Consider the following 14,254-nt stretch of genomic DNA (forward strand, 5'->3'; position numbering starts at 1 on the left):
GTCTTTACCGTCGAATTTGCCTTTCCTTTCAACGTCAGCGAGAGCGTAGGAAGCACGTCAACATATCTAACTGCGGCTACATAGAATCGAAGATGAGGATCTAAAGTCATGGCAGTTTAACGTGAGCGCCGGTAATAGATTGCGAAACAAGCTTCCGACCTAAAATTCCGTATTTTCCGATAGTATAATTGAATGTTAATTGAATGATGATGCAAAAGAGCATTTGTTAATTGCATACGTCAAGCAAAGCAATTTACTTATATTATCACTCCGTATCTTTGAAACTTTATTTCACTTCTAACACATTTTTGAATTTTAAAAAACTTTCGCAGATAAAATGAAAATTATATTATATGTTCTTTAATGATCTGTCTAGATATCAATCTACTACTAGTTTTAACTGAATAATATTTGTCATGAATATTACGAAACAGCTATTTCAATAGGCGCGCATACCTGTTTTACGCGAATTGACCGTCAATATATCGTGTTCTAAAAACGCTAACTCTTTGAACTTCATTTGTCATAGAGTTGACGAAGCGTAGATTGTATAGATTGTATCGAGCAGAGAGAAGATATGTCATCTGCGCAAATTGTCTCTGTAAAACAGTTTGCTCCTTTTTTCGCCTGTAGCGGTGAAGTTAGGTGAAGAAAACGAGTGAACAAGTGCACTGCGGGTATTGTCATCCGCAGCTAACAATGTGACAGCTTATAAAAAGAAAGGCTCGTTTCTGTCTTGCTTGATACACTTTCTGTAGACGCTCGTTTTCTTTCGTTGAAGTGAACGATTTATCGACAGCTATCGCGCGAGGCACAAAACTCATTAATTTAAACGTTTTGTTTACTCGAAGCTCTTTCGAACGATTTCTTTTAATTCAATTACTTTTAATTCAAAAAAGTTTACTTTTAATTCAGATCTTTTATCTAATTTATTATAAATTAATTGTGTGCAATTAATCAGATTTTATTTTTAAACCGAATTAATTCTAGAAAAAATAAAATTTTGTGTTAACTACTCATAATATTTATATTACATATTATATTATATTAAATGAAAAATTTTTTTTGAGAGCGAGATTCGAAGATTTGATTTCGTTTTCTTACCTGAAACATACGATCCACTTTTTCGCGTACGCCTTCAGGATCCAAGTTTGGATCAGAGAATTTTCCCATCAGTTCATATACGGCCGTCACAATGTCCGTCATCTCTTCTCTCGTAATGCAGCCGTCCCCGTTGATATCATAAAGAGAAAATGTCCAACGAAGTTTTTCGTCTATTGAGCCGCGGGACAATATACTCAAGCCCGTTACAAAATCCTGGAACATAAAAATCATCATTGTATCATAGCAGTGTAAATATTGTCATGAAAAATTCCACATTTTCTGCATTGCGTGAACATACTTTGTATTTTATCAGATATGTTTAAGCTGTCTTATAAATTGCTACTTCGTAAATGTGATAAATGTACTTTGCTTATTTTTAGAGTTTTAGTTTTGTTTTTTTTTTATATTTTGTGTGCGCAAAAGTGTGGAACTGCATTTAATCGTATGTTAATTGAACGAATAGCAAACGGTATGTCAGGCAGTAAACTTTAGTGTTCGTTGGCTGAATTATGGTGCGGCGTTGAACTTAGAAAGATACTTAGTACAGATGTGAGCACATACCGTACGAGATTTGTGGTCGTGTGGGTTAATGCATTTGTAACTTACTAAATTATGTGAGATCTGAAAATGTGATTGTTCCACGCGTTATCATTAAGTACGTCGTTGTTACAAGTCACTCTTTGCTTCTTAATTCGAAATTATTAGTAAATTGTTTACTAGATATTAATTAAAATATACAAAAAGTTATTTTTATCTCCAGACTATGCAGCAGTTTTAGAAATTAGATGAATATTTTACGTAAAAAAATCAATGATATATATAGAATACAAAAATACATTTATGGAAGAATCTTACAATACTATATTGTTTAAAAAAAAAGTTGCAGCAGATATTTATTTTCTAAATTATACGTAAAACAAAATTAAATAAAAGCGCAAGTTGATTGATTAGTCAACACATTCTTACATTCATAGTAATGTCAATGCAGTCATGTAAATCTTGTTCATATAAAAAAAGAGTGCAATAAATAAAAGCAATGGTATTTCGGAGAATTAGGTCGCTCGCACAAAAGCAATTTAGACAGAGCGTTAAATTTAATCGTGCATGGTGATTAAGCAAATAATGACGACAGCGTTACCTCGTTGGAGATAAATTATGCTATCAGTCAGCTAAGCTGCGACGCAGAAATCCAGCTACATATTAATATACACGCATATATAAACGTGAAATCCTGGACAAGAAGTTTGTGTATCGCGCAAAACACATATATTGGACGTTTAATAGATCCTTAAGTAATAAAATTGATGTGTGTAATTATTACTAGAATAACGATTGAATACTATGAAAATTTGTCTAGAATTTCAAAGACGATGACCATAAAATAAACTAGAGATGCAGTAAGATTCCACTATGCTACACATACCTATATTTAAATTCATTATAAAATGAGAAATGAATCGCCGCATTGTCATGTCCATGCAAATTTAAGAATAGTTCTTATAATATGTAGTAAGACATAATAGCGAGTCTGACGTGTTTATGTTTTTGTTTGCGACGTCCTATGATTAATTCGCATCAAATTTTGTAATTATCTGCCTGAAGTAGATAAACAGCAAAGGGAATAAATTGAGAGTATATGTATCTCTTTATTTGTACCTCTTTTATCACATTTAAATACGTTTTTTACATTTAAATATGTTTTCCACATTTAAATATTTTTCTTTTTTAATTAATATACAATAAAATTTTTACTATCAAAATGATATTATTCTTATGGATTCCATTCATTGTAGCATTCTCTCAGAGTTCTCCCGAATTTATGGGAAAAGTTTTTTTGCTAATTGTTTTTGGTAGCATTTGATTCCAAACATAGTATAATTTTCTTGGGATGATATATTTAAATTGAACGATATCAAAAATTTAATACTTATCTCCTAGTAATAAAAATATTAGATAATAATTTGATATAATCAACACATAAATTATAAAAAATAAATTGCATGTGTAATACGGTTCAGTAAAAATAAAAATTTTAATGAAAGATAAATGTAGCATATAATGATTCTTTACTTTTCATTTTCTCATTAATCGATGTATTTATAATACTCTTCCTCATATTTACCACGATGTTATTATTATACTTTATGGTCATTTAATATGAAGTATATGTGTATAATTGGATAAGGATTTTTAATAGTATTTCATATTTTGACATTTTCAATACTTTGCGACACGTGCGTGTCCTTTTCTTCCACACTTTGATTTCATTCTCTTCAGTTCTCTATAATTTATTTACTTAATAATCAATCAAATGTTCGGAAAAGATAAAACAATGTAAATCTCGAATTTCTCGGTACACATTTCAGACATTTAATCACTCTTTTTATTATGGACAAGTTGTAAAATGATATGTATTGCCCTCGGTTAATGGTATTTCTGCGTTTAAAAGCGCATCCACTAAAGCTGTTGACTTAGCAAATTGTATTAAGCGATCAGAAAGAATAAAATAAAGTCAGCAAGATGAGGGAACAAAATAGTGGTAGACACTAAATGACTAAAGGTAATGGAGTTTGGAGCTAAGATAAAATGTAAAAATAAGATAAAAATATATATAGAGATAGAGAGAGAGAGAAAGAGAGAGTGTGTGTGTGTGTAGAACCTATATACATATACATGGAGATTAAAAATAAAATAGAAAATATATGTAGAGATTAAAATAGCAAAAAATATAATTTTTGAAAATTTTTATATTGTTCAATATCGGAACATTCTGGTTTATATCATAACATTATTAAATAAAAAAAACATAATGATATGTCTCTTTTTAATTATGCATTATATACAACAAATATTATTAATAATAGTATTATAATTTATTAGTAATTATATATTAGTAATTATATATAATAATTTATTTCAAAATTAAAAAAGTTTACTTTACATTTTTATCTTTTTCTATTAAAAGTTTAAATTGAGTTATGAAATATAAAATATCTTTCTCAGATGTAATGAAAGAATGACGCAGTTGCAGGAGAGTAAGAAATTGCCAAATGCTGTATAAATTTTCCTAAAAGGTCTAAATCCTTTGGTATAAATCATACTTGACGTCACTTAATCTTACTTACAAAATCCATAGTTTTAAGTCTTGTGTCGCTTTGCGCGTTTACACATTTATCGTATGACTACTTCTTTCATTTCTAAATGAAAGTTCTTGCATAATATTTAATCTTCTTTTCTTAAGTTTATAATTTTATTGTTTATATTTTTTCAAAAAAAATATATGTACATATACAGATTTGCATTTAATATATATTATTTTTGATATTTATAATATTAATATAATATAAATCGAGTTAATAATAATGTTACTACTTTGTAAATAACTATGTATTTAATAGCTTACGCTGTTATATAATATTATAGTATTTTTATCAATCTGCATATATATTATTTTTAAAATTTTAAATTCTTATGACATATGATATATCAACTATCATAAATATTACATATCAACTTTTGCGAGAATGCAAAATAATTTAGAACATACAATATGCATTACAATATCGGCGTAAAAAATCGAAATTCAAAAATATATTCATTTATTCCCGATTCAGCCGACTTTCGGACCAATATTTTTCTCGTCTATTTCTTTACAGGGGATGTTAAGAGAAGGAACAAGGGGAATTTCTGAGATCCCAACCATAGGATTCAAATTCCTTAGTTTCCAAATTTTCTTATCTTAATCTGTCGCAATAACATCGCGTTTGGCTCTTTAGTCGAGATGAATTTGGTGGTTTAAAAATTGGAGAGCTGACTTAAAAATATTCTTATTAATAGTCATTTATATTTGGTTGACCAGTCTTACTAGTAGTAGACAGTTAAACGTCTGAATAAATATCGATTGTTGATCCAGGTCATTGTGGTTATGTCTAGAATGAGAAAATGGGAACTCTATTCAATTATTCGGGGATTACGCACAATGAACGAGCTCAGCGTATTCAAAGATTGCAGCGGCTTTTATTCAAATACATGTTTATTTAACTCTTAAAGTGTATAACTTTGTTCTTCAGAATTTGCATCTTCAAGATTTGCAAGATTGTATTATACTGTTTGTCTTCATAGAATCTATAATGTCGTACAAAACTAATTTAACAATTTTTTTCTGATTTGCTCAAGATCAGCATATTTAAAAGATTTAATAAGAATTGTTAAAAGAATAATAGAAAATTATAACTTATTATTTTAATCGTAAAATAATAACGTTTCGACTTTTTTACGTTTTATGCCTGCCTAAAATTAAATTGATTAATGAAATATCTGAAACAATAAAATTTTTAGATATGTGAATAATTATTATTAATAATAATTTATTGCTCATATATTTTAGCAATGCATTTATTAAAACTTATTATTATTTTTATATACATATTTTTATTGCTAAGTAATACAATATGTATTACATTATAACATTTAACGATCAAATGATTAAATGGTTCGAATATATAATTAACTTTTGCATACACATATATATGCCTTCAATATAGAAATTGTAATTAAAATATAATTATATTAGACAACAGAAACGTGCGTTTCGCGCGCGCTTTTGCTATATTATTTATATTATTCTTTTACAACTGTCAAATTGTTAATCTTCGCGATGACAGTTGCTTGATGCTATGAATATGACTATAACTTTAATTCGCCGAATTTATGTACATAATTTTAATTCCTGAATTTCTATTGTATTATTCGAGAACCATTTTGTATATACAGGGTGTCCCAGACCTACCGTATCACATGTTAATAGAAGATTCCTGAGGCAATTTGGAGACGATTTTTGCACAATTAATTAATATTTTTTATGTATTGATTGCAATAATAATTTTGCATGCGTCGCAATTTTTGAGATTTTATTATTAAAGAATGATATAATTTTGCTTTGCGTGCATAATTATATTCGGTTAGATTAAACGAAATGATATATATGCTACATAAATGTAGTATTTATATATACGCAGATTTGTTAATACAGTAGGAAGTACATATGAAAGTAATTGTGTTGACTCATAAATCAAACAGTTTTGTTATCAAGTTTAATTATGAAAGCAAATTATTGTTATTATAGTAAACTGATAGTAGAATACTATAATACAAATTTGAGAAATACAAAATAAATTTGAGAAATATAAAATAATTGTGTGTATATTATATAGTTTGTAACACAATATAATTAAACTTTACATCGTTATTTAAACTTATAAATTTATATCTTTATTGAGATAAGACTTTATTTAAAAACAAGATAATGAATCACGTTTCTTTACACAATTTTTAAATTGTCAAATTATACTTTATGACAATAAATTTCTAATGGTATTTAACTGTAAGTAATAAAGATTAATGTTTGCTATTGCATCAAATGTTATCGTTGGAAATACACTGAAAAATTAGGCCAAAAAAATTAATTCTATAAAGTTCTTGTTCAATAAAAACTTATTAAACATTAGAAATAAATTATTTTTTAAAATTTTGTTTACAAATAAAAATTCTTATTTCTGAAGCAAAACTTAGCAATATTTCCTATATCAGGTATGTTTAACATAATATGTCATTTATTTATAGCATATGTTTGAATAAATCGATTTGTGAAATTATTTGTAGATTGCTTTTCAATTTTCATTTATCGTAAGCTTCTCATTAGTGAATAATTAAATCAATCGATGAATATAAGAACTATATCATGTTTCACGTATTTGTCATATGATATGCTTTTATTGAATAAAATATAGGAATTTTCTGTAACAGATGTATTATTCCGTTTCATCAAAAATCAATATTTAATTAAGTTTTTAAATAACCAAAAGAATAATCTGCAAATATATTTTACATTCACATTTTTCAATTCTGATATTAATGGATTTAAATGGAATTGTGTTTGACGGACAACTGAACATTTTACATGGAAATGCTTTCCAACTGCTTGGCACAGATTCACGTGTGTAACGGAAGTATGCAAATGGTTTTCACTGAAAGAATCACAATTATTTTGACCATCGTGCGATTTAATCAAATTTTTCGCTTTTAATTAACCGTAGTTGGTATATTTAGCGTAATCAACTAGTTTTAAAGAAGAAAAGCTCGGTATCTATTTTTTTCAAGAATGATGCAATATTTGGCTCATATTAATGTGTATATATCTATATTTCATATTAATGTATAATGTAGAAATGCTTTACAAAAATATTGAATAATTAGTTAGGAAAAAAACTTTCAATCCTTTCGCTTTTAATTTTCACCGTTTAATTATTATGATATATAATATAATCAGCAAGCAATGCATATTATAATGAAAAGCATTACTTTTGCATTGTAATTAATGAGGCTAAAAATACTTCTTATTTTGCAAAATATGCAAATACATTCGTGAATTGCAATTAGTTTTTAAAATTCTATGAAGACTACCTGATTAAAACGCTACTATATCCGCGGGGAATGTTGCAACGTCAGAAACTAGGGAGACTAAGGAAAGCAGAATGAGTCGTATTAAAAAAAAAAGAGAGAGTGAGAGAGAGAAAAAGAGAGAGCTTTGCGAGAAACGAAATCACAGTTAATTAAAAGTTCCGGCGATGCTCGTTTTGTCATCTGCTCCGCTTGAAGCGGATTTCACTACATATATATTTTACACACACACACACACACACAATGTACGTACTTTTTTAATACAAATTTAACAGTGCAACCTTGTAACTAAATCTCTTTTTTATAACATAATATACAGCGTTGTAGCGAAATAATTTTTGTCCTCGTTGCAGTTCATGATTTCGATTTCTGCCATGTTGGTCGCGCAAACGATTGAAACATGTGTCCTGACAAAAACTAGAGAAGCCGGTTGTGTGACAGTTTGCTGCGAAAGCAAGAAATTTCATAGTGAGCAACTCTGCTAGCTACTACATATGAAATATTCAAACTTGTAGGGAGTAGATGTATCTCTTTTTCGCGTTAATTCGTAATAACAGCTGCTGTTAGTTACAATCGCGCGTTTACCATATTATCTGAAATATCTTATTGCAGAATTCTGGAGAATGTGCACTTGTTTATTATAATTACTACGTATTTAACAAATATCGATTTAGAAAGCAAATATGTAATAAATGCGTACAATGAGTTAAAATATTGATATGAATGCTAATAAGTGCAATAACAGTGTTAAAAATATTTTAACGAAAATTATTATTAAATTATTTTAACGAAAAAATAAATCAAATTTGAAAAAAGATATTGACGCAATTTTAGCAGGACTGACGGATTTGGAGAAATAAGTTTTCACATCTTATAATAATACCTAAAGATAAAAATACTGCACATGCACTTCTCGACGATAATGCGATTAAATCTCATGGTCACCGGATTCTTCGTCGTTATCCAAAGGGAGCGATAAGGAGAGAAGAAAAATAAAGGGAAGCCAAAGAGAAACCTCGAAGATGGAGGAGTCCTGTTGGGCCACGCGTTGAGAGCGAGTGCACTCGAGTAAAGTATTATCTCGAAAAGAGGAATGGTAATCTTCGTCTCGCGCGCGTTCTTTTTCTTTTTCTTTCTTTTTTTCTTTCTTTGCAGATCTTAGAGCGAACGTGTAATACGACTGAAGAAGTGATAGAAACCTTCTCGTATATATCAGTAGTATTACAAATAAAACTTAGATAACAGTACAAGATGGCATGCATACATTATAATGTGAAAATAAGAATTGTTATTTTCTTAAGTAAAAAAATTGTGGGATTAACAAACAATGTAATTTGCTCTAATTATTGAAACGAAAAAAATAATAAAAAAATATTTTTTCAGCTTTTTTACCATATTTATTTTAAAATTTTTTAATAAATATATTTTATATATTTAAATATATTGCATACATTTACGATATCACAGTGTTTTTTATCAGGACGTAAACATTCTTATATATTCGAGAGGCTAGTGTTCTATTTTAATTATAATTCTGTTGTCTACGTGAAAATTAATCCGAAATTAAAACATATGTGATAACACTTTACGTATATAGCTCTTAAAATATATTGGTTTTAACTTTGCATCGTTATACATATGTCTATATATAGTTCCTGATGAAAATTAGACCAAAACTTTGTTACATATCGCTCATTAAGGAACGCCCACCAACAGAGATTCTAGTAGAATAATTTAATTAAAGCATAGCTTAATTATATCGCAAGTTATATATGTATAATATACATATATCACAAATTAACATAAGAACTTATGATGTGCAAGAAAGGTTTGCATTAATCTAATAATTTTTTACGAAGCATGAATAATGTCAATTACAATAAGCATAATTGCACTAGTAAACTTAAAGAGAACTGCATTATCTGATAGTTATCTCGCTATGGAGATTTGCGTTTCTTCCTTCCATCTTATTATTCTTCAGACCTTAAATATCTTCAACAGATTGGTATCGTGTTTCACCCGCAAATTGACTTTGACACTTGAATCGAATAGTGGCGAATGATTGAAGTGTTACTCAGTAAACTTAATTAAATGCACGATGTTGAATGTTTACGTTACATTTAATTACCTTAGTTTCCTGCATATGTTTAAATACAATACGCGCGTTAGATTTTTAATTGTATGCGAATATTAGTAATAATAATAATCATGTTAATGCAGAATTGTATTTAAAAAATATTAAATTAAAAAGAGATATTCATACATAATAATACAGATAAATTTTGTAGCGCATGAAATTTGCATGTTACATTATATGTATATGTTTGTTGCATTATACATATATGAATATGTAAACACATACACACGCACTCCATAACACATATGGAACGAAATTTTAAGACATCATTTCATCTCATTTGACATGTTTCATAACAGACTACATAACAAACATAATAACAAATTTAATTGGCTAATTAAAAAGAAACAAGACGAATATCTGAGAAATATCAAACCGATTAAACTTAGTTATTCCATCAACAAAATAGACATTCCACAATCAACAATTTCAGTAAACAATAATATAAACAAAGACATTGTCATATATCCTAATAAATTCAGAGACAAACATATTAATCCTCTAACCAGTACTAACGAAAAATGGTTTATTAATTTGACTGACACAATAATTCCTACCAATGTCACTAATCTATTACAATTTGGAAGTAAATTCGGCCTGCCGTTTAAGAATGACAAAAAGTTGGCCATACACGAGTTTATCAAAGATATAGAAGGGAATTCCACTAGTTCTAACATGAAAAATTTAAATACATTACGTAACAATCTGGTTCCACAACTTTCCTATTTTTTACACGGCAAAACTAAGTTTAATTCAACTCATGAAGATTTGATTAGTATGTATAAATATACAAGGAGGTTTTGCCATGATAATCCGGATATTCTTTTTACAAGGGCTGATAAGGGCAACGTAACAGTCGCGATGACAAAAGAATATTACACGAATAAGATGGAAGGTTTACTTGAAGACAATAGCACCTATTCTATCATAAAAAAGAACCCATCCTCCAAAATAGAAAAGGAACTAAACGATATTCTTAAGAAATGGCAAAAAAAAGGGTACATTTCTAATAAAGAATATTACTCACTACGTTCCAGCGACTCCCTTCTTCCAAAATGTTATGGTCTCCCAAAAATACACAAGGAGAATACTCCATTTAGAGTAATTGTGTCAGCGATTAATACCACGCTTTACTCGATAGCCACATTTTTACATAAAATCATTTCAAATAGTATTCCTACGGGAAAAAGTAATGTAAATAATAGTTTTGAACTTTACAGCAAGCTAGCGGGTAAGAAAATTGGTGCGGAAGATATTCTAATATCATTAGACGTGGTTTCACTATTCACTAACATTCCGATAGATCTTGCAATAGAAAGTGTGAGCAATAGATGGAATTATATCAATACACACACATTAATTCCAAAAAATTAATTCATTTCCATGGTTAAATTTATATTGTCGTCAACATACTTCACATTCAATGACATTGTATACAAGCAAGTTTATGGCACACCTATGGGTTCCCCGTTATCGCCAATAATTGCTAATATTGTTATGCAAGATCTTGAAGAATCAATAATTAATGAATTGGACATCGGTATTGGAATATATTATAGATATGTAGACGACATTATTATGGTGGCACCAAAGAATAAAATTGATAGCGTATTGAATAAGTTTAATAGTTACAATCAACGACTACAATTTACGATTGAATACGAAATTAATAGAAGCATAAATTTTCTAGATTTAAACATTAAAATAATAGACAACATCATACACTTAGATTGGTTTCAAAAAAAGACATGTTCAGGTAGAGTACTATCTTTTTTATCGAGTCACCCTATGTGCCATAAAATAGGAGTAATTTATAATCTTATTAATAGGGCATTGTTATTATCTCATCCCATATATCATAAGAAAAATTTAGAACTGTGTATTAAAATATTATTGGACAACGGTTACCCTATTCATTTAATCTTTAAAGAAATAAATAAGAGAATAAGAGTTTTAAACAATGGTCAGTTTAACAACAATAGAAAAAAAGAAATTGCAGAAGATAATAGCAAGAAAAAATTTTTCGTCATTCCATACATTAATAACATTTCTGAGACAATAGCATCGACAATAAAAAAATCAGATTTCAGAGTAGGATACCGTTGTCTAAATAATCTTAACAAATTAATTAAAGTCCACAAGGACAAAAACGTGCATAACAATAATAATAATGTTGTCTACAAAATTAATTGTAAGGATTGTGAAGCTTCGTATGTTGGGCAAACCAAAAGAAAATTACGCACTAGACTAAAAGAGCATATGAATAATATTAAATTTGATTCCTCCAAGCATTCTGTGGTCTCTGAACATATTATAGATAAAAAACATGCTTTTGATTGGGATAACGTTAAAATACTTGATATTGAATCTAATTATTATAAAAGACTTATCTCGGAAATGATACACATCAAGGAACAAAGGCATGGTATAAATAATAACACAGACACCGAATTGCTTAACAACGCGTATTTCGACATTCTAGAAGAAATATCGAATTTTTAGACTTATGTAAATGTTTATTTTGTGAGATCTGACACCTATTTATTCGACTTTTTAAAAGACTAGACAACAGTCAAGTACTAACAATAAGGCCAACAACAATTAGAAGCATCGTCATCTCAAGTTATTCGGAACAATTTGTAAGCATAAAGGTTCAATATTTTAGTAGTTAGTTTCATTTATAATTTTTAATCTTTTTTCACATACACATTAGTGGAATCCTATTTTACAATTGAATAAATTCTTTAAATTCAGTTAACAAATATCAAATAATTTGGAGAGGATGAACATAATCATTGCCAGATCGAGGGACTTTCGTCAAATAACGATAAGTGGTTCATTTGGAGTAATGTATAAGTGTCACTCCAAGTTTTTAGTAATAATTCTAATATATTTTATGAATAACCGGACGAATCATTCTGCTTCTAATTGGGTTCTTACTTTGTTGAACTATTTTAATGGTCTCAATTCATTGTAAATATATTTTGCGTTTTAACTATGACTCAACTATATAACTTATATTGACTATGTATTGCGGATTTTTTATTAGAATTTTATGTATTTATTTATTATCGTTATTTATTATCACTATTTTTTTGCGCACTGAAGAGGAGCAAGTAGAGCTCGAAACGTTTGTATAATTATTATTTCAAATTAAGAATTTTCTTCTCAATAATAAAATAATATCGTATTGCTCGTTACACATGGCCTTAATTTAATAATTTATCATTGAAAATAATAAGTTTTAAGTGCAAAATAAAATATATTAGATAAGATATTTTTTTAATTGTTCTACATTTCTCATAGTCAGATATTAAACTTATAATCTATAATTTATGTACATAAATATTAATAACATTAATAATAAATATTTTTATATAAGTAATTTTTATATAGTAATTTTTACAAATAAATAATAAATTAAATACAAAAAATGTATAGAAAAAGAAAAATTTTGGATTGGAAGATTGTGCATTTTGTATAATAAATATGCTAAAATCATATTTTAATTATACAAATCTTGAAAATAGTTAATGTCTGTGAAATTGCAAATGACTATTTGCAATTTTCATAGTGTGCATTTTACGAAATATATATTGTGATATATTATCTTGTTTCGTATACTTATGTAATATTAATCTGCATTAGATTGACCTGAAGAGTTAAATATAGAGGGTAAAATTGATAGCGATTTTATGCATGCCAACAACTTTCAAAGTAATATGCTAAACACAAACGATCTCAAAAGAAGAAAAAGGCAAATTATGCAGAAAAGAGGATTAAACATCACTTCGCGTCTCAAAACTGTGAAACATACAAGATCATGTAAAAGTCGTTGTGTTATACAATGCCATACAAAAATATCATTAAATTTAGTCAGAAAATTAATAAATATATATATATATATAATAGATTTTATATATAAACTTACCTCAAAGCTGAGAAGCCCGCTGTGATCCTGGTCCAAAGTATTAAAAACGTAATGCGCATACTGGCTTGTATTAGCTACACAAAAAAACAAATATTTATTTTCATATATTTTATATGTATATACATATATTATATATATATATATATATATATATATATATATATGTAATATTTATTTTTCTATATATGTTTATATGTTTTATTATACTTTTCGTTTAACTTTGTTTATTTTTCTTTATTCCTATTAAAATTATGATTTATATCAAAATTATACAATTTTTTATTAAATATCACTATATGTTAAATATTACATTATGAAATTAATGTATTATAACATTTTTAAAAAGTTCTTACTGATACACAAATAATTACATTCAGGTTATATTTCAATCTTTTTTACACAAAAGTATATCTTATTTTATCGATTATTACCAGTATTAATTCAAGTTTTTTTATAATACAAGTTATAAATTATGTCGATATATACGGTCATATACAAATTAAAAACTAAGGTTCGGGTATGCTCTTCTAAAAAGCACCTTCGATCCCTCAGGGGAGAATAAAGCATACATACATACAAATTGAAAACTGGAGCAATTTAAATAGGATTTGATATAGAAAAAG

The 14,254-nt window shown here is 27.8% G+C and overlaps 1 protein-coding gene across 1 annotated transcript in view; it reads right to left on the reverse strand.

Annotated features, from left to right (window-relative positions):
- The window catches only part of LOC114941246 (uncharacterized), a 65,636-nt gene that overhangs the window by 11,582 nt on the left and 39,800 nt on the right, over positions 1 to 14,254 (reverse strand). The window contains exons 6-7 of the mRNA XM_085489282.1: positions 13,632 to 13,705; positions 1,105 to 1,317 (exon numbers count right to left, since the gene is read on the reverse strand). Coding sequence (XP_085345408.1) covers positions 1,105 to 1,317; positions 13,632 to 13,705 — 287 coding nt within the window. The remainder of the gene's footprint in view (positions 1 to 1,104; positions 1,318 to 13,631; positions 13,706 to 14,254) is intronic.

This window comes from Nylanderia fulva, unplaced genomic scaffold (assembly GCF_048542155.1).
Source record: "Nylanderia fulva isolate GAGA-0341 unplaced genomic scaffold, ASM4854215v1 Scaffold8, whole genome shotgun sequence".
Lineage (NCBI taxonomy): Eukaryota > Metazoa > Arthropoda > Insecta > Hymenoptera > Formicidae > Nylanderia > Nylanderia fulva.